Source organism: Nipponia nippon, unplaced genomic scaffold (genome assembly GCF_047370975.1).
Source record: "Nipponia nippon isolate SJK-2023a ecotype South Korea unplaced genomic scaffold, ASM4737097v1 scaffold_7, whole genome shotgun sequence".
In the NCBI taxonomy this organism is placed as follows: Eukaryota; Metazoa; Chordata; class Aves; order Pelecaniformes; family Threskiornithidae; genus Nipponia; species Nipponia nippon.
In genome coordinates this window covers 37296846-37320421 of record NW_028262391.1, presented here as the reverse complement: position 1 = coordinate 37320421, position 23576 = coordinate 37296846, and the positions used below count along the sequence as shown (strand labels likewise).

At 43.7% G+C, this 23576-nt stretch overlaps 1 protein-coding gene and 1 long non-coding RNA gene across 13 annotated transcripts in view; one reads left to right on the top strand and one right to left on the bottom strand.

Annotated features, from left to right (window-relative positions):
- SALL1 (spalt like transcription factor 1) overlaps positions 1 to 20983 on the bottom strand; it is a 33252-nt gene extending 12269 nt beyond the window's left edge. The window contains exons 1-5 of one of the 12 annotated variants that reach the window (XM_087739864.1): positions 20848 to 20983; positions 19260 to 19346; positions 17373 to 17454; positions 11881 to 12031; positions 3461 to 3553 (exon numbers count right to left, since the gene is read on the bottom strand). In XM_087739864.1, coding sequence (XP_087595990.1) covers positions 3461 to 3536 — 76 coding nt within the window. In that variant the 5' untranslated portion in view covers positions 3537 to 3553; positions 11881 to 12031; positions 17373 to 17454; positions 19260 to 19346; positions 20848 to 20983. Of the gene's footprint in view, positions 1 to 1254; positions 1431 to 2214; positions 2644 to 3460; positions 3596 to 3646; positions 3807 to 5761; positions 6077 to 6307; positions 6891 to 11880; positions 12032 to 12232; positions 12364 to 17372; positions 17954 to 19259; positions 19347 to 20847 lie in introns of those variants that run through there. The other 11 variants (XM_087739861.1, XM_087739862.1, XM_087739863.1 and 8 more) reach the window with 11 other exon arrangements.
- LOC148051014 (uncharacterized) lies at positions 3066 to 23422 on the top strand. The gene is made up of 4 exons (XR_015700537.1): positions 3066 to 3395; positions 13634 to 13686; positions 20203 to 21166; positions 22934 to 23422. It is a non-coding gene; the product is annotated as an uncharacterized LOC148051014 (long non-coding RNA).
- Positions 23423 to 23576: the final 154 nt, after the last annotated feature.

The following is a 23576-nucleotide window of genomic DNA, read 5'->3' as shown; positions in this document are numbered from 1 at the left end:
TTACGTGGATGATCATAATGCTGCAGCAGGAATTTACCAAAATCCATTCTTGACATGAAAAGCCACTGGTTCTGGCAAGCCTTTATATGGAAGGGCAGCAAATATTTTCTCTTCCTAAAAGCCTAGCTGGCTTATTTCTCCACTATAACTTTTGCCTTGGAAAATTACGCTCCAAGAATATTCTTTTACAATTGGGAATGCAATTCCAACCAACAACAACAACAAAAATCTAAAGCGTCATGAAAGTGGCTGGAGTTATTAACAAAAGGAAATAATCCCACAATCTCCTGCCCACTTCCTACCAGTAATTAGTTACTTGTTGAATATAATTTACGCTGCAAGTAATTTCTGCTATCAATCTGAGAGCCGTTCTGGTTAATCCAATACAAACTTTATCAAATGTGCACATGCACAGGATTTTACAAGGGTAAACTTACTTATCCATTTATTGCACCAAAAATACATTTTAAGTGGAAATTCTTCCTGGTAAAAGTGAACTGCATGAGCTTTGAACTTTAAAAGAGAGAGCAGTTAAAAAAAAAAAAAATGCTGCTGCAGTCGGATGAGCTTTTTTTCCTATCGATCTTTATACATGAAACCAAAGCAGAAAGTTTTAACAAACCAGAATTCAAATCAGATGCAAGAAATTTTCACGGGGCCACTCTATTCATTCCCTCAAAATACTGCCCAGCAGCACCTTACTGCAAGTGTCTTAAGGACTAGCGATGCTAAATTTGCCTGCACCCTGCGCAAACTGTAGATGAATTTAGCAAACCTGAATTCACAGTATGAAAGGGGCAGAAAGGAGCGCTTGGAGTTTCGAGGTTTTGTTTTGCAATTTCAAGGCATATAATGCAAACTCATCCTCACCACAGCTCACCCACCCTGTCTTGCTCGAGTGTGAAGCTGCTGCCAGGGCTGGGGACCCCGGAAAGGCGGAGGGTAGCTCTATGCTAATATTATTACAGCGTTCTGAATCCTGAAACACCATTACAAAACACACCCTCTAGGCAACTTACTCAAAACTTATCGTCTACCCGTGTAAACCAGCCATAACCTAAAACCATTACTAGAGAAGGGTGGGGAGAGGCTCCTACAGATTTTATAGTAAAGCACACTGCTTTTCCTAGGAAACCAGTCGGTATTTTTTTAAAATAATAAACTTCTGTATTTACTTATTTAACTTACGGTAGCCACGCAAACTAAACAAAAGCTTCACTTCCATGCCATCGTTTCAGGCAAAATCCAACTTACTTCAAGTACATCCTTTAGCAACAGGCAGGAAAGCTGCTCAGTTAACATTCCTTTCTCACACTCCCGCTGTCTTTCATTTGAAAATGATGTGCAAAATCAGATCAAAACGCAAAAACCAGAAGAAAACGGCTACTTTTAAAAAAGATACTTGGCAGTGTTTTGATCTGTTCCATCTACTAAAAACAAAAAAGAGAGCGAACGTCAAGAGATGCAATAATACAAAGTGAAGATGTGAAAAATCGCTTTCTGCTTTCCCAGCAAGATAATTTCCATTTCAGCTTTCCCTTTCTCTGCTCACTTTAACAAGTTGCAAATTCTTTCGTAGGAGGCCGATGAAAGACAAATAAAACCCCAACGTTTTCCCCAAGTCCTGCTCCAAACTTCAAGAGGAAGTAGAAATAATATCGGAAGAAAAATAAATACTTTTACCGAGATGAGAAAGGGGATTATGATGAGCAAACGGCAAAACTCGAGTGCACTCAACGCGCACAAAACTCAGCTAAAACCCAGAAGTCTCCTCCCAGGAACCAAATTACTTTTAAGAAATGTTTCGGCAGAGCTACGCGAAGCGGGCGCTTATGTACGTGCTGGTTTAAGAAGAGGGCGTCCCAGGGATTTTGGAAGCCGGGGAAGCGCTCGCAGAGGCAGGACAACATCCCGCAAACTTTCCGACGTGGTTCACCGCGCGGGGCCCGGGACCCTCTCCCCGCGCTTCGCCCCCGCGCAGCCGAGGGGCGCGGGCAGCGCTCACGGCACCGCCGCGCCCGGGGCCGCCACCGCGCCGGGCCGGAGCCCGGCGGGCCCAGGGCAGCGAGCACCGCCGCAGCGCGGAGCGGCCGCGGGAGCGTAGGGCCCCGCGCTAACGCGTCCTCGGGAAGCGGCCGGGGAAGGGCCGAGGCGCTTCCGACCGGCGGGGCCGGGCGGGGAAGGGGGCACCGCCGCGCCCCGGCCCTCCCTTACCTGCCCGCCTGAAGCGCTTCTGCCCCGCGGCGCCCTCCGCGCCCGCCGCCGGCCGGTCCCCCCGCAGCTCCCCGGTGCTCGCCCTCCTCATGGCCGTTGGGGGTCCGACAGGCGGCGGGCGCAGGGGGGACGGCGGACGCTGCCCCCGGGCCGGGCGCCCCCGCCTTCCCGGCCGCGGCTCTCGCCGACCACTTGTCGCCCTGCGTCCCGGTACAGGTACGGGCAGGGGCACGTCCCCTCCGCCGCCCGCCGGGCTGCGCCGAACTCCTCCGAAATCCCCCTTCTCCGGGAGGAGGAGGGAAAAGGGGGGAGGAAGGGAAACAAAAAAAAAAAAAAAAAAAGGAAAGAAAAAAATAAGAGATTTCACACGCTCCCTCTCGAAATCCTGGCGGATACAAAGCCAGCGTTTATTCCTCGCTCACCGACTTGGAGAGGAGGGGGAGACGGCGAAAAAAATAAAAATAAAAAACAACCTTAGGGAGAGAAAGCAAGCCCCCGCACTGCCCGGAGCTTCCGCGCTGCCGGCCGCGGAGCCCCTCTCCGGCGCGGCGGCTGCGCGGAGCCCGGCGCGGCGGCGGCAGCTCCCGGGACGGGGCGATCCCCCCCGCGGCCCGGCCCGGCGGCGGCAACTTTTCCGTCTCCAGGAAGCTTTCGGTGCAGCCGGAGGCCGGGGCTGCTCGGCGGCGGGGCAGCGTCCCCCGCTCGGCGGGACTGCGGGAGCGCTGGGGTCCGCGGGGGTGTTGCGGATGGGGGGTGGGGGGACGAGAAAGTGGGTGCCCGGGGGGGGTTTTCCGCCCCTTTCGGGGGGCCGACGCGGGCAGCGTGTGTGGCCGGACGGGGCATCCGTCCCGCGGGGCTCCGGGATCAGCCGCCCCGCGGCAGCCCCACTTTGTTCCCCCGCTCCGCGGGACGCGGAGAGAGGCGCGGGGGGCGCGGATCCATCTCCCGCGGGTTCAGGATGCCAGACCGCCCCGCGGGGGGAGGGCGGAGGGAAAACATCAAAAAACGGAAAGAGTTTGGAGTTTCGTTAAGAAACAGGCGAAACAAAACGCTGAGTTAAAAAAAATAAAATAAAAGCCAAGAACTTGGAGCAAAACCGCAAAAGGAACCCCCCCGCACGTAACTCCGGGAGATCCTGCTGTCCCGCTCCGCTGCCCGGCGCGGTCCCGTCTCCCCGCAAGGTAAGTTGATCTATTTTGTGTGTGTTTGTGCTAAAATGTGTGCGAGGGAGAGGAGAAGAACTCACCATTTCGCTGGGATAACAAGGCCAGATCGGGGTCGGATTGGAAATGCTGGGGCTTCGCCTGCTTCCTCCGCGACATGCTGGCTCAAACATCAGCTGGGGCAGAATAAAAAATTACTAAAAAAAAATCTTCTCAAAATTACGGAAATCGAGCCTCCCCCCCCCCAGCCTCCCCAATCCTCCGCGCACCGCGCATGTGTCCTGCTATAATTATGATTATCAATAATGCATTGCGATTAATCATAGAGGGGCTCTTTGAAAGGCGATTGGCACATGGCCAGCTCTATTCAAACCAGCTCGCCTTAATCAATTAGGCGCTGATTTGCTGGAGACCCTTGTCTCTCCGCCGCTCCCACCCAATGAGTCGATCCATGTGGCAGAAGAAGGGGCTGGATTTCCCCAAAGCTGTTTGGATACAGTTTAACCCTCTTAGCAACCAGCTGGGGCTGCATCGCGCCATCCCGGTTACTATAGGAATGTGTCTCCCCTCGCCCCTTCCTCCAGCCCCGACGGGCTCCCCGCGCCTCCCTCCCTCGCTCGGTTTTGCGCTGCATTTCACTTTTTTATTATTTTTTTATTTTATTTTTTTTTAAAAAAAGCTTCCCCCCCGCCTCGCCCGAAGCCCCGGCCCGCGGAGGGAGGGCAGGGTAAGCAATAATCGATCGCGGGGAGGACGCACGGCTGGGGGGCGGTCGGCGGGGAGCAGCGGGCCCGGAGGGGCGGCCCCGCACCCCGGCGGCGCCCGGCAAGTGTCTGCGCGGGGAGAGTCCCGCTCCGGCCCCGCTCCGGCTGCCGCCCGGCCCCGCACACGGCCGCTCGCTCCGTCCCGCTGCTGCAAAAAGTTTCGGGTGGTGTTTTTTTTCTTTTTTCTTGGTTTTTTTTTTTTTTTTTTCTTCTTGTCCCCGCATTTGCAAATAAAGATCCATTTTCGCCCTCCCCCAGCTCTCGCCCGCCTCCCCCCCTTCTCTTTCCATATATCACGGGCCCGAGGGGTGCTGAAAATAGGAAGGGTTTGTTTTTTACCTCACACATTCCCAGGACAATTAGGGCGCCGCTGGGAGCGGCGGGCGGACCAGGCGGCCGCCCCGCCCCCGGCCGCCGCGCCGCGCCGGTTGGCTGCGCCCGGAGTCAATCCGCCCGGGGAAGGACGGGGCGAGCGGCGGCGGGGCCGGGGCCGGGGCCGGGGCCGGGGGAGGGCGGCGCGCCCGCTCCGCGGCCCCGCTCCCCCTCCGCCTGCCCGTGCCCCTCCCGGCGCCGCGGCTGCCCCCGCTCCCCGGCCCCGCGGGATTGCTCCTGACTGTTGTTTCCCTCCGGGGCGGGGGAGCCCGAGCGGGAGCGATGCGCATCTCCCCGCCGGAGGCGGCCCCGGCCGCGCAGAGCCTGGTGGCGGGCACGGAGTGGCCCGCGGGTGCCCCGGGCCGGGCGTGCGCGCAGGCGGAGCCGCCGCAGACGCTGCGCGGGGCCGGCCGAACTCCGCGGACTTCGGCGCCGGGCTGCGCGGCGCTGCGCGGCCGGGCGGGTGCGGAGCGGCGCGGCTGGGGCTGGGGCTCCGGCGGGCAGAGCCGAGCCGCGCCGCGCCGCGGCCGCTGTGCGCCCCTGGGCCGCCCGCTGCACCTGGTCCCCAACGCTGACACCGCCGGGACGGCGCGGGCGCTGTGCTCCTACCCTGCGGCACGTCACGCACCAAAGTTTTACGCCCGGGTGTTACTTGCAGAGGAGGGACCTCTTACAAACAAATTTCACGATCTTGAAATAAAAAGTATAGTTGCAAAGAGGCTATAGAGAATGCTATTTTTAATATCTGGTGTATCCAACGGCGCACATACACTGCGGGTGAACGGCGTGTGTTCCCCGCGCTCACGGCGCTCTCCGCACCCCGCGCCTGTCACTCTGCTCCGTGCACGGAAAGTTACTCCGTAAAATAAGCTGAGCTGGGAGAAGCGGGAGCGCAGGCGATTTCTTTTCCTCCACCCTGACCCATCTAGTGCTCTCTCCTCCCACTCCCCCCGCTGGATTATTTACTCTTCTATAGAAGCTACTCCTTTTTCCCGTATTAATATTAACAAACGCTCTGTAAAAGCAAGAGGCTGATCAGATACAACTCATTTCAATTTCAAATGAGCCGGTAAAACCTAGAGAGCGAGAGAGAGGAGAAGGGAGAGAGGGAGAAATCTTCCCATTCGAGGAACCGGCTCACCCGCGTTTTCTTCTCATTATTAAACGAAAGAGACTGTAAAACGTTTAGCAAGAAGGGCGGAAAAAACCCAACAGCCGCAAAACCCAACCAACCAAAGGCATACGAACCGAAAAAGCCTCCCAGGTGCCACTCCAGTATTTAGTCAGCGTTGCAAAGTGGTCACTGACGCTTCTTTTCATTTCTGCACAGGGCGAGCCCCCTCCCTCCCCGCAGCATTTGGTACAGTAGATTTTGAGAAAAAGACAAACGAAGCTATCAGCGGGGATGATGTTGAAGAATGAAGATAATAATGTTGCTATAGGTGGTACTTCACATGACATTATTTTTCACTGAATATTTAAAGAGATGTTTCGGCAGAGATGGATACACTCAGCGCAGGCTGTCACCCTCCTTACCCTGAGACAGTGGGAGAGAAACCGAACCTGAACGTACAGAAACGCACGCGTTACTTCTAGCGAGCCGCACGTAGATGCACACAAAATACCCACGCGGATCTATTTACACATCTGTGGCTGTATTTCCAACTGTATCAATCACTGCATTAGCTTCCCACGGTTTCTAATCTAGCCACTCTCCCAAAATTATTCGCGTTTACAATTTCATTATACATTTGTCGATTAAGCTTAAGACAAATTTCCCCAGATGCGCAGTACCTTTGCTTCGTGGCTGGAAAAAGGCGGCCGTGGACTGGTAATTAAAAAGCAACAACAGCAACAACAAGACGAAAAACAGTGCTTTAAAGAAAAAGAAATTAATCGGGAGAAATTAAGTTTTATAACTTTTTGTTTTTCGTTTCTCTTCTCCCTCGCTAGTGTATAAAGCGGCGCCTGGTATTTCATCTAGGACCGCTTGATTATTTATTGTTTGTTTTCCTCTCCTTCGCTGGGGGCCGGGAGGGGTGGGGAAAGGGTGGGGGCAGAGCAGCATTGCCAGGGCTAGAGAAAAATCGGTCTTTATTGTTGTTGATAGCAATACATCAATTAAACGTCGTTGTCTCTAACAGAAGTTGTGAGAGTTCACAAGCGTAAATACTCTGATCTTGGGTTTTCCCTCTCGAAGCTCCAAATGACAGTGACAGATATTTTTCCCTCCCCGCCACACCTTGGAGATTTTTTTTTTCCCTCGGATTATTCTTTTTAATGGAGGTGGGAGGCTTTCTAATGTGCTTCAATGCAAATCAGCCTGGCTGGAAGACACCCGTGGTGGGGATCGATCTCCAGTTCATTGAGATGAGCACTGAAGGGAGATGGTAAACAGGGGATAATTTGCAGTTCATTCTGCTGAGAGACGATTTCAATGAGATGCAACGCACTAGACTGGATTATTGTTATTAAGGTTTGCGATCAGACACAACACCCTTAACATGCAGGGGTTAAAAGCTACACAATCCCCACATAGTTATAATACATCGTTAATAACGATCTGGGGGGAAAATCCAATTGATTTCATATTTTCTGCAAATTCTCACCTCTGGAGCAGCTGGGAGGGCGGACCGTGCGCGGCGGCAGCCGCTCCGCCGGCGGAGGCAGCCGGGGTCAGCCCGACCTGCGGCACCGCTCCGGCTCCGCGCTGCCCCGGCGCGGGAGCGGGAGCTCCGCCAAGAAAGCGCTTTCTCTGGGTAACCGAACCGTTCCCATTTTCACACTGCAAAAATGCCCGCTTTTCAGTTAGCAGGGCAGTTGTTCTTCCCCCTCCCCCCCCCCCCCCCCGTCTTCTATGTTCTCCTTTTGCCTGTTTTTTACCTAAAAAAGATACACTGCACAAGAGTTTCAAACGTCGCTACAGCTGACGTCTCAAGTAAGCCGTTTTTCAGCTAACACAGGTTACATACATTTCAGAAACGTGTGTAATTAGGGGCTTCCAGATGCTGCAGTCAGCTGGGAACTTGGCTTTGTGCTCCGGTGTATAATAAACTTTTGAGACAGTCCTGGGGCGCAGCTACCCAGGGGCAGCGAGCACCAGCTATCTGGAATTGTTTTATTATCAATAGCCTGGATCACGCTATTCAATGTGGATATTGCAAGTCCTGTGACTGTGTGGGTTTAGGTATGACTACTTTTGTGGACATGCTGTCAGCACCCCCCCGCCCCTTGCTCTCTTTTTTTTTATTTATTTATTTTCTAATGATAATTCCCCAGAAAAAAAAAAAAAGAAGGGGGGGCACCAGAATTGAATCCTTCTCCATTATTACTGACAACTAATAATTGACCATTGCTCACAAACACAAGCTTTTAGCCGCATAATTGAATCGTGAGCAGTACGGGTTGAGCTAAAGGAAAAAGGAAAAAAAAAAAAAAGAGAGGGAAAGAGCCTCCCCCTCTCTCTCCCAAATCCCAGAGAATCGCAGTGATGGGGAATTCCCCCGCCCCCGAGACAAAAATGAACATGACTAATGCCATAACCGGCCAAGGTGGGATTATTTAATTCAATTCTTTCTTTACACATTTGCTGCCTTTTGTTTGACCTGATGGCTGGCAAATTTTTACACCTAGCTGTCCCTTTTGAGTTTATTGATGAAGGTGCTTCTGAAATGATTATCAAGAGATTTACAGCCATCACTACCCACCTACGGGAAAAGTAGTAAAATCAATCCCTCAATCAATCAGACCCCTCTGTGCATATCTTTTTAATCTGCTCTTTTAGCTGTTTTATTACAACACGAGCATTAAATATGTTTGTTTCAAATTTAACACGAATGCCTCCGAAGGACTGTGTCAATTTAGACATAAATCATGAAGTAAACAAGCTGGATGGAAAATCCTCTTTCTCAGGCAGGAGAGTTAAAAAACCAGGAATAAAAAAAAATACCAGCAATATCCCGCATCAGTGTATAGGCAACTATTCTGTATGTACAGCCCACAAGACAGAAAAAAAACCCATACAGAAAGACAATATGCAGCACTGCAAAGGACTTTCATGCACTTTTACATGACTACACAGAGAACCTAGAGAGTACTAGTAATTACAAATACTCTCACATCCTAAAGCCTATCATTATTTCCTCTATTTGATATGCTTTTTATAGCAGAATGTCTTATTTCCCATGTTAAAAAAAAGCTTGGTTTTTTTTTATTGAATACCATACACTTGAGAAAATGTCTTGATTTTAATATTATTATTGATCCCAAGGTATCACTCTATCCTTTATATACCTTTTTTTAGATTAATGAAATAAATTAGAGGGTATTTCAGGTAGGCTGCTTAGGTCAGAAATCTTTCCCACCAACTTGTTACACAGTGGTCATCATGTATGGACAGAATGAGTCTATTAGTTCTACAGAGAACCAAGAATTTTATTTGATGCCACAGGGGAAGTTTTCTCTGCAAGCCACATGCCTTTACATCACAGTTTAATTTTTTTTTTTTTATATATCCTAGTGTATCACACAGCCAAATAAAGCCACCATGTGCCTCGACCAGAAAAACAGAAGTTTAGAAACGAAGTGACACATTTCTCCTTAGATACAAAATTTTAAAAACCATTCTGGGCTGCAAAGACATCTTCCAAAGACATATTGTGATGTCTCTCATCACAGAAATAACTCTGGGTAGAACAGAAAAAAAAAAGAAAAAAAGAAGACACTGAAATATGTACATGTCAAAAGAAGAGTCATGAAAAAATACGTCTGATATCGGATGATGAGATATAACTAGCTATCAGTCAAGATTTCCTCTAAACATCTTGCTTTAAGAAAAATGCCTTTATACAGTAGGAAAACTTCACAGTCACAATTGCTCTGCGCCCGGGTATCTATTCACGAGTTTTAGTGTTGATTTTTAAAAAAATTATCATAGCTATCATTTCTTTATCAAAGCACTATTTAAAATAGTATAAAATATGGAGGTGGGAGCCATTTAAAAGCAAATGAAGGAGTAGGACTGAGGGTTGCATTTTCCAGGATATTTAAGGAAAGAAGTGTGTTCTTAAAAAGTGTTCCCTTAGGATTTGCTTACCTTTGAAACAAAACTACACAAAAATTCTGTAGTCTGACAAAATACAAATACAAGGCCAAAATTTCACATGGCAATTGTCTGTGAAACAGGCATACAGATGATTTTCTACAAGGTAATCATCTAACAAAGTAAGACCTCTTGTTGTCACAAAAAGATTTTTGCTGTCAAATCAGATTTACAGAGTGTGCATTTTTATTTACATTTTAAGGTTTCATTTATAATCTGGAGAATATGCAGTGATTACGGGATAAATATGTCTCAGACCTCAGGGGGAATGTTGCCTGTAGAGTCCCAAATTTCTCGACTGATGAAATCAACCTGACAACCCCTCTCGTTTTCATGACATATTTTTGATTCAAATACAGTGGAAGTATTTGTAAGTACATACATTTTGTTTGCATAATATTGAGGTGCCCTGATTAATGCATGGTGTTTACAATGTGAAAATTGTCATACTCTTTGCATCAACTCAGGAAGGTGGCTTGGCAGCTGCTAGTAAATAAAGTATACGCCTCATGAATAATGTTCTGCTTTCCATGCCTGGGCTAAGTAGAGTCCTCACGATCCACCTTTCGCCCCCGGTTTGCGCCAGCCTGTTAACAGAATTGATCTGCAATGGCAGTGTGAAAAATTTATCCCTCTGAGTATAAATATGTTTGCTCACAGACTTGCACATGCATTATCTGCTCTTGTGGGGAGCCCATCTCCTTGTGGAGCAATTTGATCCCCCAGCCACATTTTTGCAGTTTTCTTTTCTTCCCATAAGTGATCATTTAATGTTCAGATGGCAACAACAGCCATCACCTATGTCAAAAGGTAACTCCAGGAGTTTCTGAGTTCTTAAAATAATTCAGCAGCAGGTAAGAGGGAGAAGAGTTGAGCACTGAGCTGCCAGCCAGCTCTTACTGAACTATCAGCAGATACTACATCAGTGACCCAGAGATAGCCTTGAAAACTCCTGCTCCATAAACCCAAGATCATACAGTTGCCACCTAGAAGATGAAACTCACAATTTCCTTCCCTTCCCTAAGAAAAGCTCAAGTCACAAGATTCAAAAAAGCAATCCTCTAAAAGAGACTTTAAAAAGACAAGATCCTTCCTCACAAATCCAGAAACCAGATTTGGGTTTAGAAAAATCGTTTCCCTCCTTTAATGCTTATATGGTAAGGTTGGACTTCCAGCATAGCTGTACAAACTATTTCTTGAATCTCACCCTGAGTTACATATTCTATGTTACAGTCTTCCTTCACAGAACTTCAAATTCCATCTCAAATGGAGCATCCAGGATTGCAGAACGCGTTTATTTGCATGTTGTACGCAGCTTTCCGCAGTCTAGCTGGCTCTGCCCATGACTGTACACAATTATTAAGCTCATCTGAGCTCGCTCCTAGCCACTGACACCCTAGAAGCACTGCCCAAACAAGAATTTAAAACTTGAGTAAGTTTTAAATCATAATAAAGGCACTTGGTGCAAAATCATACATGCAAAGACAAATGTAGCCCCAGCCTGTACTGGTTCAGCAATTCAACCATCCTTACATCACGTACATACTGCAACAGGCAGAGCAAAAGGGGGAGAATCATGGTTGAATATAAGACAACATAGTACATTTAGGAAGAACTTGCATCAAACGCCAGATGCTCTACATCCATTTGTAAAGCTGCAGGATACATCATATGCTCACTTCTGAGACTATGAAAAGCCACTTTTCTTGTCCTCAGAAGTCTGCAATGCAAGTGCCCAATCCTGAACACTTTATTGGTGAAATTCATCCTTGTGCAGGAAGCAGAGCATTGACAGGGTAGCATGGGCAATATTTCAGTCTAGAACTCCACATGAGCAAATTTCCAGCAGGGGCTAACTGTGATGATCAAATGCGTTGTTTCTGGCCACCGTCTGTCACTGCCCCATCCCTGGAAGAGACAGTCCCACCAGCTGAGCTGGGGCAATCGGCAGGTGGGGTCTTCCAGTCTGTGTTGCGCTAGCATAAGCAAAAATGTTTGCATGACATCTTCTGCCACCAAGGGATGGAAATCTGCACAGGGCAACAGTGTGTGGTACGGTAACTTCTTAAGCTGTTCCAGCTGTTTGCAAATAAAATATGTGTCTAAGCCCCCAGTCTATACAAACTGATTTCTGAGAGGAGCTGTATTTGTGTGAGTGTGCCAGATCAGGCCCATTACTAACTTCAGATGAGTGTAAACAACCGTTACATAGAAAAAAGGTCTAGAGAAGGCACCAGTGACAATGATTAGCATGTAAATAACATACCTCTTAGTAAGATGTCTGTTGTTAATACGTTTAGTTGACAGTTGCATACTTTTGCACTCCCATACATTTTAGGGCTTGAAGTCACTTGCTCTGTCTCTAAAGTTTACTCAACCTGGCTTCTTCTGCAGTTGAAGCAGCTTCCATTTTTATGCTGCGTGAAAGCACAAGCAAAGCTATAGTATCTAAGAATGACAGTTTCATGAAAACATAGAGCCAAATGCATTATAAATGTACTGAATTAAGTGGAATTAACTAAAGAATAAATATGGTTCATTCCCTCCTCCCCCTTCAGTACTGCCCTCTCTGACACTGTACATGTAATCTCACAACACAATAACATTGCTGCACTCACTCTGTTTGAGCAGTAGCATTCACTTACTCTGTTTCACTGCTAGAATTTTCTAATAGCAAAACTCAATTTCAGCCAGTGCTGCTCTCCAAGGGCTGCCAGACCTGCTGCTCCTTTGCCCCAGTGGTAATGGATTGCTCTAAAGTAGGACAAGACCTGCCCACGTTCAGCTATGGGAGTCACGCTGAGCGGAAGCAATTAGGTAAACTCAGTGCAAAGGTAAAAAGTGAGATGGACGTGAGCCTAACGGGTGAGAGATAGGCAAATCTACATTCAGGGCCAGCACTGCCACCACCAGCCACGCAGAGCATGCAGCTGCCTAGGGCTGCAAAATGTTTAGTAACACTTTCTTGTGCTAGTGACTCTGTCTTGTGAGGGGCCTACGTTTAATGTTTTGCCTAGGGCAACAAAATCCTGTAACTGGTGCTGTTGCCATATTCAGGGGAGCCTGCAGGAATTGCTTGCTGGTGACTGGGAAAGCACTCACTGCTTCTCTAAGCAAAACAACTATGACATTTTAGGAGTGCAGCTCCTTAAACCACCTGTTCAAATCTGCTAATCACAGGTAATCTTGGCACTTCAAGGGGATTACTCAAAGACGATATAAATACTAAATTACCAAAGACAAAAACTTTTGCTGGTAATTTGCATCCATTTTTTGTGATAGCACACAATTATTTTTGAAATAATTGTAACCGGTAACACGCTACAGAAAGTTCTCATGGGATTGACTCTCCTTTCAGAAATGAACTGTAGAATATGCTTTGCATTTCTTATTATTCTGCTTCCTTATTGTCATTCTCATAAAATCAATCAAAGTGATAACTGGAATGTCTAGAAACAGCCAGAATTTAATCTGGAAGAATTATACACAAGTATATCAGCACTGGAAGTGTATCTGCTTAAAGGAGCTATGTATCACTACAGAGAATGCAGTGTTCTATGCTTGAAGCACTGGCATACATCTACAAGATTATACAAATTTCAGTGTAGAAAGATGGCATTATGGAATACTGCTTAGAAACACGCATGTTATAAAACTAAAAATAAATATATGCTACAAAATTTGAAATTAATTGAAAATACTTTCATTTTATGACAAACCATATTGTAGATGTTACATTGTATTCATTAAATATTAGCCATAAACCCTAATCTATCCCCAAATTTTGCTAGGCCCAAGACTTTGGGGAAATCCAGGTGTCAGCTTAGGCACATGACCAAATTTATCTAGCTATCAGTAGGGCAGCACAGACCTGTCCAGTGTTTCTAAATACAATCTTTTTATAGGTTCCTTTCCAACTGGTCTATGAAGAGCCCTTTTTACATGGGATATGCACTCCTTTCTAGGGTGGAAGAGAGATAATTTCCCATCTTTGAATGATTTCTTATTCTGAACTGCAGAGACCATGCCGGAGGAGTTGAAGCATTGGCTCACCAAACAGGAGAGGATACAGGTGAGACACCGCTTTCTATAGCATATAAGGCTCTTTCTACACTAAAGGCATCCCTTTGACTGCCAATCCTGGTCCCCATTTAGGTAGGTAAGTCCTCAGTGGCGGAGCCACGTGGCCAAGGACCAGGGCCAAAACTACCTTGGAGGCACTTGGCCTCAGTGCTCCAGTGGTCCTGTTTGCCCGTGGATCCTATGATTTCAGGATGTCCAGGAGGTTTGTGTGTAAAACTTGTCATCCTCTTAGAAGAATAAAAAGGAAATTTTGTAAAGTTTCCCTCAAAGCATTTTTTCCAACCATGTGGATGTTACTGGACAGGGATTTAGTCTATCCCAATAAAAACAGTTGCACTTTTCAATACATAGCACACAAATTTATCAAGTGGCTTAACTGCAATGTATTCTAAGTTCCTTGAAAATGAAATATTGGGCTAGTTGATCTTTCAAGGTCCCCTCTGTCCTGGGCTATTCTATGATTTTATGACAGGGCAACAGAATTTTACATTGGGCTATACTATTTGCATATTTAGTGCTTTCTGATATCTTTCCAAATCAAATAATCAATATAATTTGGACTTTATTGTGCAAAGAATGAAGCTGCTTGACTGACACATGATGGTGAACTAACTGCATTAGAAGCTCTGGCTCTTTTATTTCTCTTTCACTCAGAAAAGGGCAAAAAAATCTGGATTTGTTCTGTACAAAATTGCAGTACTGCAGGCTAAAACTTTCCTTCTCAATTTAAAAACTTTCCTTCTCAATTTAAATTCATTTTAAATTGTTATGCTTTACAAACTTCCAAATGGGATTCTAATTGTTGACAGACATTTTACATTACATGTGTCTATCACTTTGATTTAATATGCATTTTCAATGAAATTTAAAAAAGGCCTCTAAGGTGGCAATTTAACAGCAAGACATGCTGTGAATTTTAGATATAAAAAATATCCAGTTTTCAAGGGTTTTTTTGTACATGTGAAAATGGCCCTCTAGGAAAAAAAAAAGAATTGGAGAACGTCTGCATGGCTGAATTATCAGAAGCTAAGTATCTCCAAGAATATTACCTACTGTTTTAGTCGATCACAGTCATCAGAGGCAAACCAGGTTTTACATTTATGCAGCATTTCAGTAGTGCACTTCAAAAAGTATTAACCATGAAAGAAATGAAATGTATTTGGAAATCCTATGTCTGGTTTATTACATCTCATAACCTGATTTAATTTTCTTCTACAGAAAACCCACATTGAAATGTCTGTAAGTAATAGGTACTTCTTGTCAACTTTGATAAGAGATATTTGAAAGGAATTCCAAATGTATTCTGAAAGATAAGAGCAAAGTTAGCTTTTCTGTGTCCCTAAGAGTGGAAACCAGAAGTAGGAGAGCATACAAGCTACCGAAGAGACCTGTTCTATATCAAGTCTACTTTTGAAATTGTCAGAACTGTAGTTAATGTATAGGTCTTAAGCTATAGACATCAACAGCACAGTGGGAACAACTCTGCAACTTTTACTTAGAATTTGTTAAACAAAATATTAGCTACTTTTAAATACTTGCATTTTCTTCATAACTTTAATACAAACATCTTGGCTTTGGCTTATTTTATATAAATAGCTTTAGATCGTCTTGTTTTAGTGGTCCTGTAGGGTGTCCCAAAACCTGCACTTGATGGCAAGAATAAACATTCATTAAACTTCAAAGGCTTCCAAAAAGTCTAGTTATTTTGATTTAGGGGAATCATTTAAATTAATCCCTACGTTTGTGTAGAAAATATGTAATGTAATCCAATCCATTTCTCTGTCTCCAGCTTCAAGTCACTTACCATTGGAAAAAAAAAAAATTGCTTTACTAATGTTTCCTGTATTGAAAACCTGGCGAAAAAATGAAGACTTCATATCTTTTTAAAGAATTCTGGCTTAGTAACACTGAGAAACAAATATTATAATACACAACTGTGTGCTTATATCTCTGCATAACTGCTGTTAAAACTAACACACACAATAGAGTTCTTCAGTGGGAGCAGTAAAACCGGATTTTATGTATGTGTGTGTGTTTTTTTAACAAAAGAGCTGATAACTTTTTTTTGCATGGCTTTCTGCCTTAGCACCCCAACTCAGCTGAGTACTGTTCTGCTACAGAAAACTATGGTCACCTTTGAAACATATCTTCCTTTTTGCTGAGCCCCTCTTAAAATCGGACAGAAACTTTAATAGGATGAAAAGCTTGGCTTTTAATTTAATTTTTACTTTAAAGTTAATCCACTCCTCAGCTGAAAGAAGTATGTCGAGCATACTCTGTCAGAGGCACCGAGGAAAAAATAGGAGTGAGAACTTCAGCTATTGTAAATCACTGTAATGCCACTGAAGCCAACAGGACTACATCAATTTAGATTAGCTGAGGTTGTGGCCTAATATTTGTGCTGAAATGTTGAGGCTATAGCTGTATCCCTGAGCTGTATAAATATTTGTTGAAAGCTGACTGTTAGGGTGCAGGGGGTGGATTGCTCATCAGCAAATAGTTAGGACCTTTGTCTTTTCACCTTTCTTAAGGAAACCCTTCAATTTTTGGGGGGTGGGAATTTTGCCTGGGTAAAGGGTACAGATATGATCCTTCTTACTTTGTACAGGGATTATACTGTATACAGTGAAACAGTAATTTTCATCTGGACTTTTGAACTTGCACCCATCTGACTGTCCTACACTGATTCATGCAATGTACTGTACATGAATGACCAGTAATGTTTACAAAATGAATTAGTTTGACTCCAACTCTCTAGCCAGAAAGTAATCAAAGTGAAGAGCCAAGCTATTTCTGAAATTCCAGCTTCACTAGCTAGAAACTGCATGCTCTGTCTCGCTAATCAGCGTATTAATGTAAAATGTACATGTTCCATACTGGAGGACAATTAATAACAGCAGTGATTCTGAGCAGTCAACAAACATTAACTATTCCACCCCCATACTGCTTGTGTGGTGGGCAAGTCTGATTTGCAGGGCATAGTACAGAGACAAAAAAAGTGAAAATGTCTATCAGTGATTAATCCACAAGTTGTAGGTTTTGGTTTTTTTTTCCCTAAATTAAGCTCCAGTTAACGTTTTATTTCACTTCTTTCAAAGCCACAGTTCACAAGCATTTATTCAAGAGTCTTCTTAAGCAAATATTTTTAGTAGGGTTATTAATAACTGGTGTCCCTAAAGTCTTGGAGGCTCTGGTTTATTTCCTCATCAACCATCTTAATTTAAGAATTCAGGAACATCAGAACTATCTTCAGAATAATCTCATCCTATAAAACCCATCAGCCTTTGTTAGATTTAACCTAAAAATTACTATGAATGAAAACAATGTTATTTAAGCATCTTGTTTGGGATAGTCTGAAACACAAAAAGGATCACTGAAATTTCCCTCAGAAAACCAGCCTCCTAATCTGAAAAGCACTACTTCATATAAAGCTGGAGATGTCTCAGGGCCAAATTGTTTGCTCCTGTAAATGGTTAGAGCTCCACAGAGGGAGGACATGAAATAAGGCTCTGTTGATTTTCCAGCAGAGCATCTGAACCACTTCCCCCACCCCAGTCAGTTAAAGCAAAATGAAAAGAAAACTAAACCCCGATTAGCATGTGAGCTCTTCACTTGATGCAAATTAGCATAACTCTACTGGATATCTGACTTAAGCAGAGTTATAACGGGACTTACCATCAAGAAGATCTGGGCCAGGGTATTTTAATGGTGATTTCACGTGGGTGGGTGAGAACCCAGTTCTTCATCTTTTTTCAGGCTGAAAACAAGGAATGCACTATAGAGCTATAGATCAGTTAAGAAATTTATTTTTCGCAGGGAGGGAGGCTAAAGAGGCTCACTTCTTCCAAAATCAGCAACAGCTAGTGTGGTGTATAGCTCAGGACAAATGACAAGTGACCATGATGCTGCCCAACACCTCCCCATCTATATCATAGCTGCATCCAGCCCCTGTTAGCTTTTATTTCCAGACTAAACTTGCAGGTCCAGAGGAGTGGTAAAAATGAATAACATCTGAATAAAATAGCTTGGCAGGGTATCTTTAACATTACCTAAAAATCAGAGGTTAATAAATAGTTAAATTCTGCTGTAGCTTCTCTTAAGTAGTTTAAACATAAGTCAATATTTTTGTCTTTTGTTGTCTCAGGGTTTCTACAGGAGCACAGAGAATTTCATCAATGATCTTTCCACACCTTATTGCATTATGTCTTGGTACTATTATCCATCTGTACCCTTATCTAATGTGTTATCAGTTGTATGAAAATAACTATCAGTCCCTTCACTCCAGAGCAAGTATCAATAGGAAGAATGACAGTGGCTAGTTTGCACACTTGAAATGGTTTATTTGTTGCAATCCTGCGCACAAGATGTTTATCAGTAAGCACCAGACAGCCATGCAGAAGAAGGAGCCTTAATTCTGTCTGAGACAGCCTCTTATTGCTATTGATAGTTAGCATCAGTGTCCAGTCTGAGAAATGGAAGTGCTGCAGGCAACTTCAGTCAAGACACCCTATTGATCTACTGCTTCCTTTGCCTCCCTGAAGCTAGAGAAGAAAAATAAAAAGGGGAGGAAAAGCTTGCTGTATAAGGGGCAATGCAGCAGTCTATGACTTACCATCATTCAAAAGGGGTGTGTATGTGCATGGATATTCCTGATATTCAGTACCTCAGACAACTGTAAATCACATGCACAGCCATGATAAATATAAATGTCAATGTGTTGGAAATGTCCTTTATATAAGAGGTGTCACTAGAACTACATTTTTAGCATGAAACATTTTTGCTGCTTTTTATTTTTCATTGACTTATTGTGCTTCTGTTATATCCTGTCTAACACAATCAATCTAAAGCATAATATCTGAGAGTCCTATTCATAAATAATACATATTTGGGTCATTTTCATTTGTATTCTACAATGAAGATTTACAAGCCAGAAACAAAACAAGAAACAATGTGTGGAATGCCCTTATTCAGTGGATAAGAATATATTACTGTGATCAATTAATCTGCTTTTCTCTGCATTAGGTGGACATCTTTATGGTACATCCATAAGGGTTTATAACTTAGGAGAGACAGAATCAGCTCTAAGGCTCTAACATAAAATGCCTGTACTCAGAAAAGAGAAACTTTTCCAAAGTTTTTTTTTTCCAATGGGAAATGTGTTAATTTTGGCAAACTCAACCACAGCAATACCCCATCTATCAACATAGTATGTCTCTTTGCCCTATATACTACCCCTCATGTGAAATGAAACAAAAATTGACTACATTATATCATAGCTAAAAGTCAAAATAATAATTTTGTGGATTTCTGTAGTGCCATTCATCCAAAGATAGTCACATTCTAACACAAACTATGCAAATTCATTCTAAAGGAGAGCAAACTGACACACACAAAGGTCCCAGCTCAATTTTTTTTCAGGCAAAAGTTAGTAGGCAAAATTAAGTAAAAAAAAAAAAATCTGTGTGCATATAAATTGCAGGAGCAAATCATAATAAGAAAGGTGAAAGAAAGACTTAAATTGGTATTAGTATACTGATATATCATACAAGAAACTACAGTCACCTGTGCAGTCACCAGTAGAGCTGGTATTCTGATGACAGGCCATGTCAGAGGAGCAGCAGTAATGGCCCAGATACTTATAAATTCATCCTGCAAAGAAGGAGCAAAAGATAGGCTTGGTGAGTAAAAATCAGTCAGTGTTACATTAGGAAGGAAAGTCAGAATATGCAAGAACTTTGCAGGCAATATAAGCTAGTGAGAAAAAATCTGGGTGAATGGTCGGAGTGAGGATAAGGCTGGCCACTGTGGTGGTTCCCCCTTTGCCTCAAGCACTGAGAGATGCAGGCTGTGCTCAGTGCTTTGGGCTGTGGTCCTCAAAGTAGGTTATTGTATTAGTTTTTCAACTCTGGAAATTTGCTACAAGCGCATCGCAGATAAAAAGTGAAATGAGTTTTGCAACTATGGCAAAAAAGCAATTCTACATTTCATAGGCCTTTTAAAACTGTTTTCAATAGAAAATAAAAATAACAGTAAGGGGAAAAAAAGGCTACATTTCCATTCCCATTTTTATAGTTTGACGTTGCAGATGTTTCTGGGTCAGAGGTGAACATGTCTTTAGGTGTCAAAAGATGCAATAACCTGAGTCAAGAATGGCCCAGTCCCCAGAACCATGACTGTGTGCCAGAATATCCCCACCTCAGAAGCTTGCTGGCAGCAATGTGCTCCAGGTGTCTTACACTACACAGACCTGGTAGTCATTTTAATATTTTCCATGCTTACGTAAATGGATTTGATGCATGGTCATCAAATGTGGGAAAATCCCACAGAATTGTGTGCCATCTGTTTATAGGTAAAAGGTCTGCTTTGCTGACAATTTAGTGCAAAATCAGAAAACAGAATGAAAGCAGGAAAGCTTTTGTTTTGTTCTGTTTTGGTTTTATAAATCTGAGGCTTAACGTCATATCAAAAACGTAACAAAGTTCAAAGGTTCATTGTGTTTGGATAGCATTGTCCTTTTCAGATGTATGAATATTACCTGAGCCCCATGGAGCTCTTAAATCTGCACCACGTGGCTACAACCTGCAACCTGGTGAAACCCTGAGCACACACACAGGATTCAGCAGGACATGATGAGGGTGCAAGGGCCACATCTTGAGCAGTTGGATGCCTGCACTGGTGCCCTGGACCAGAAGCCTCTGTGAAATACTAGCTAACAGCATCTCAACACGTCTGGTTGGCCTCAAGTGAGAGACTCAAGCTGAAGCAAAAACTAGAAGGCTCATTTAGAAAACGCATCTATTTTTGGGTGTTATTTTAGTTAACACCCGATACTGCATTTGCTTTTTTGTTAGAATTAAAGCCAAGTTTAATTCAATTAATATGGCAGATGCCAATCAAAGTGTCCATCTTTACTGTTTTGCTCTGTTTTAAACAAGACTGTCGGACAAAAGGCAGTTATGTCTGAGGTCCTGAAAGCAGCTATGATATTAGAAGGAAGGCTGTGATCACAAGGATTTTCAGCATCAGCTGATAGACATCAACCAGTCATCAGAAGAGGAATTTGAGACCTTTCTTGTCCTTACATTCCATGTGGAACATGCGCTTATACTTTTCTACAGAGAACTGATAACCAGACCTGGGAAATTTATACCTGAATATCAGTCAGATGTTGTCAGAAGATGATGTCAAAGACTGTTTTAAAAGCATATTTTCATTATATTCCATCAGGGAGTGAGATCTTGTCTTGTGTAAAAGAAGAGTTAATGCAGCTGGCAGAGGACAAAAACATCAGAAGAAAACAAATTGACAAAGCTAATAAAATCCAGACATATGCAATCTAAAATATCAAATGGGATTTAGGGTGAGCTGAAAGGACACTATAGCATCAAATGCTGTTAAACCATCCAATACAACCTGAAGAGAAGACAGAACAAAATCTCTTCAGAGACATGCTCCAGATGCTCAGCAAGGTAGGTCAGAGTATCTCCATTGAGATAGGCCCTACTGCTTTACATGGGCTTAACCCTGCCCCTAATGGCCTAAAATAGATATTTTAACCTTGCCACCAGCATTGTACTGGGGTGTAAAAGCTGAGAAAAGGAGTTTGAAAGTGCATATGGTCAGTTAATTGGGAAAACAACCAGTTCCCCACAGTATAATCTACCCCATTTGCCAAAAGAGACAAGTTTTATATGTTTCAATCAGAAAAGTGCAACTCCTCCAGTAATGTGCCTGAGACATTTACTTTGAAAATGAGGAATCTTATTTCCAAGGTCAATCTGAGGTTTCCTGGGTTCAGGCTAAAATACTTTGTGGGGCCAAAGAAATATTTACTGGGTTCTAGGGAGCAGGGAGTGGATGTGTAGTTTGAACATATTTCAAGTCAGCCTGGGAGGTCTTTTTGTTTTTATATATTTGTGTCTCCTCAGACAACCTTTTTTTTTTTTTCCTGAGAAATTGGAAGTGAAGAAAATGATGACATTTTTTGCCAGTTCATTTCAGTTGGGTCATTTCCTGCATTGAACCAGAGAACCTGCATTATTGGCACCCTTTCCAGAACGTGTTTCTTTCCAGTGCATCATATGAAACTGCATAGTCAAATTTTGCCCAAGGGCTGCCATTCTTTCTGTGTTAAACTAGAAGGAGTTTCTGTATAAAGCAATGGTTTGCTTTATGTGACCTTTGACAGTGGGAGTGTTGGGAGAATGACATTATATGTTGTAGGGCTAGTGCTAGGTGGAGCTTCCTAGGCAGTCATAAATTAAACAGCAGCATTTTACAAATGGGCTCCATAATGAGCAGGTGATTGGAAGATGTGCTACTGCATGCTGGAGATTAACATCCGAATAGAGAAACTATCACATAGCCCAGGAATGGCAGTAAAAGGTTAAAAGAAATATTCAATATTATCAATCATATTAAAAAAAAGAGAGAACTTCTTACAGCTGCCAAAGGACCTTGGGAGAATTAATGTGTTTGTGTCAAAAAGACTGAGAACAAGTGAAATAGGACTACAGTGATTGCCAGAATCTTACTTGCCTGAAGAGATAACATTGGACATCCAGTTTAACTAGGCAGGTGCCAAGAATCCTGTTGCAGACGCTATGGAGCAGCTTTCAAATATAAGAATGTACAACAACCCCCATCCTCTGGTCCTCTCTATGGTTTCTGAGTTGCTCATTAAACTAGAGAAACCTCCAGTGAGGTGTGATGACCTGAAAACAGAGAGAAGCTAAAGAATCAATGTTTTAAGTAAAACAGCAATTATAAAAAGATCTACAGCTCCTTCCATGTAATCAGGTAAATTATCAGGAGTGATATAAAGCACCTAAATTGGAGAAAGACTGGAGGAAGGGGGAGGGGGGGGTGGAAGAAGGTCCCTTGGGAGATATCTGATAGGGTGCTTAGTCGGCGTAGAGGGCAAAAGGTTAAGTGAAAATGAGATGAAGGAATGATCAGATATAGTCAGATCAGAGAGAGTTAAATAAAGGAATGTGCTAACCTAAGACAAATGTGAAGAAGCGTGCCTGTGCTAAGTGTGTTGGTGTAGCTGTTCTTCAGCAGTTCAGAACCAGAGAGGGGGAATTCCCAGTTCCCCATCCACATCAGTCCTAGCTGAAGCACTTCCCAGCAAAGAAACAGAAGGCATAAGGACACAGGTTTAAGATTCCTCTCTGCTACTCCAATAGCGTAAAGGGATATTAAAGTGCTTCTAATTACATTTCCACTTTTTGCAGGTCCTTTTTTACTGCTGGTGTGATATAAATCATCCTTAGTGACAAGAAAGAAAGTCATGCCTGTGCCTTCTGTGGTTTTGGACAATGTGAAAGATGCTGTTTAAAGAATATGAAAACAGAAGTACTGAGAATTACTTAAAAGCTGCAAAATTTGTTGGTTGGCTAACATTTTAAGGGGTCAAAGACCTCTTGTTAGAATGGGTTTCCATAACAACAAACAACATTTGGTTAAAAGAAGTGCATAATGTAGCAAATAAATGCTTGGGAGACAGTCTACATAAAACTTCATCAAATATTCTGGTAAATCTCCATTCTTAGCCTACTCAACAAAAATGGCCTGGGATAACAGACAGCACCAGAAAGCTCAAGAAGTTTCTGTACTGACCAAGTCTGAAAATGACCACAAGAATTTTGTTCAAAAGCCTTTGGCGGCTTACAGCCTTTAAATGTTTCTAAGAACAGCCTTAAATTTCTAAACCCCAAGATGAAAAGTTCAAATTCTTAGGCACATAATTTAGAGGTCAGTACTTTTTGTGTTTCCTCAGGAGCTTAATTAACATATACAACTAGACCTGGGAATTAGGAAGTTGGAGCTTTAACTTGTCTGCTAGATGCTAATACCTGGGGAATACCCAAACTGGAT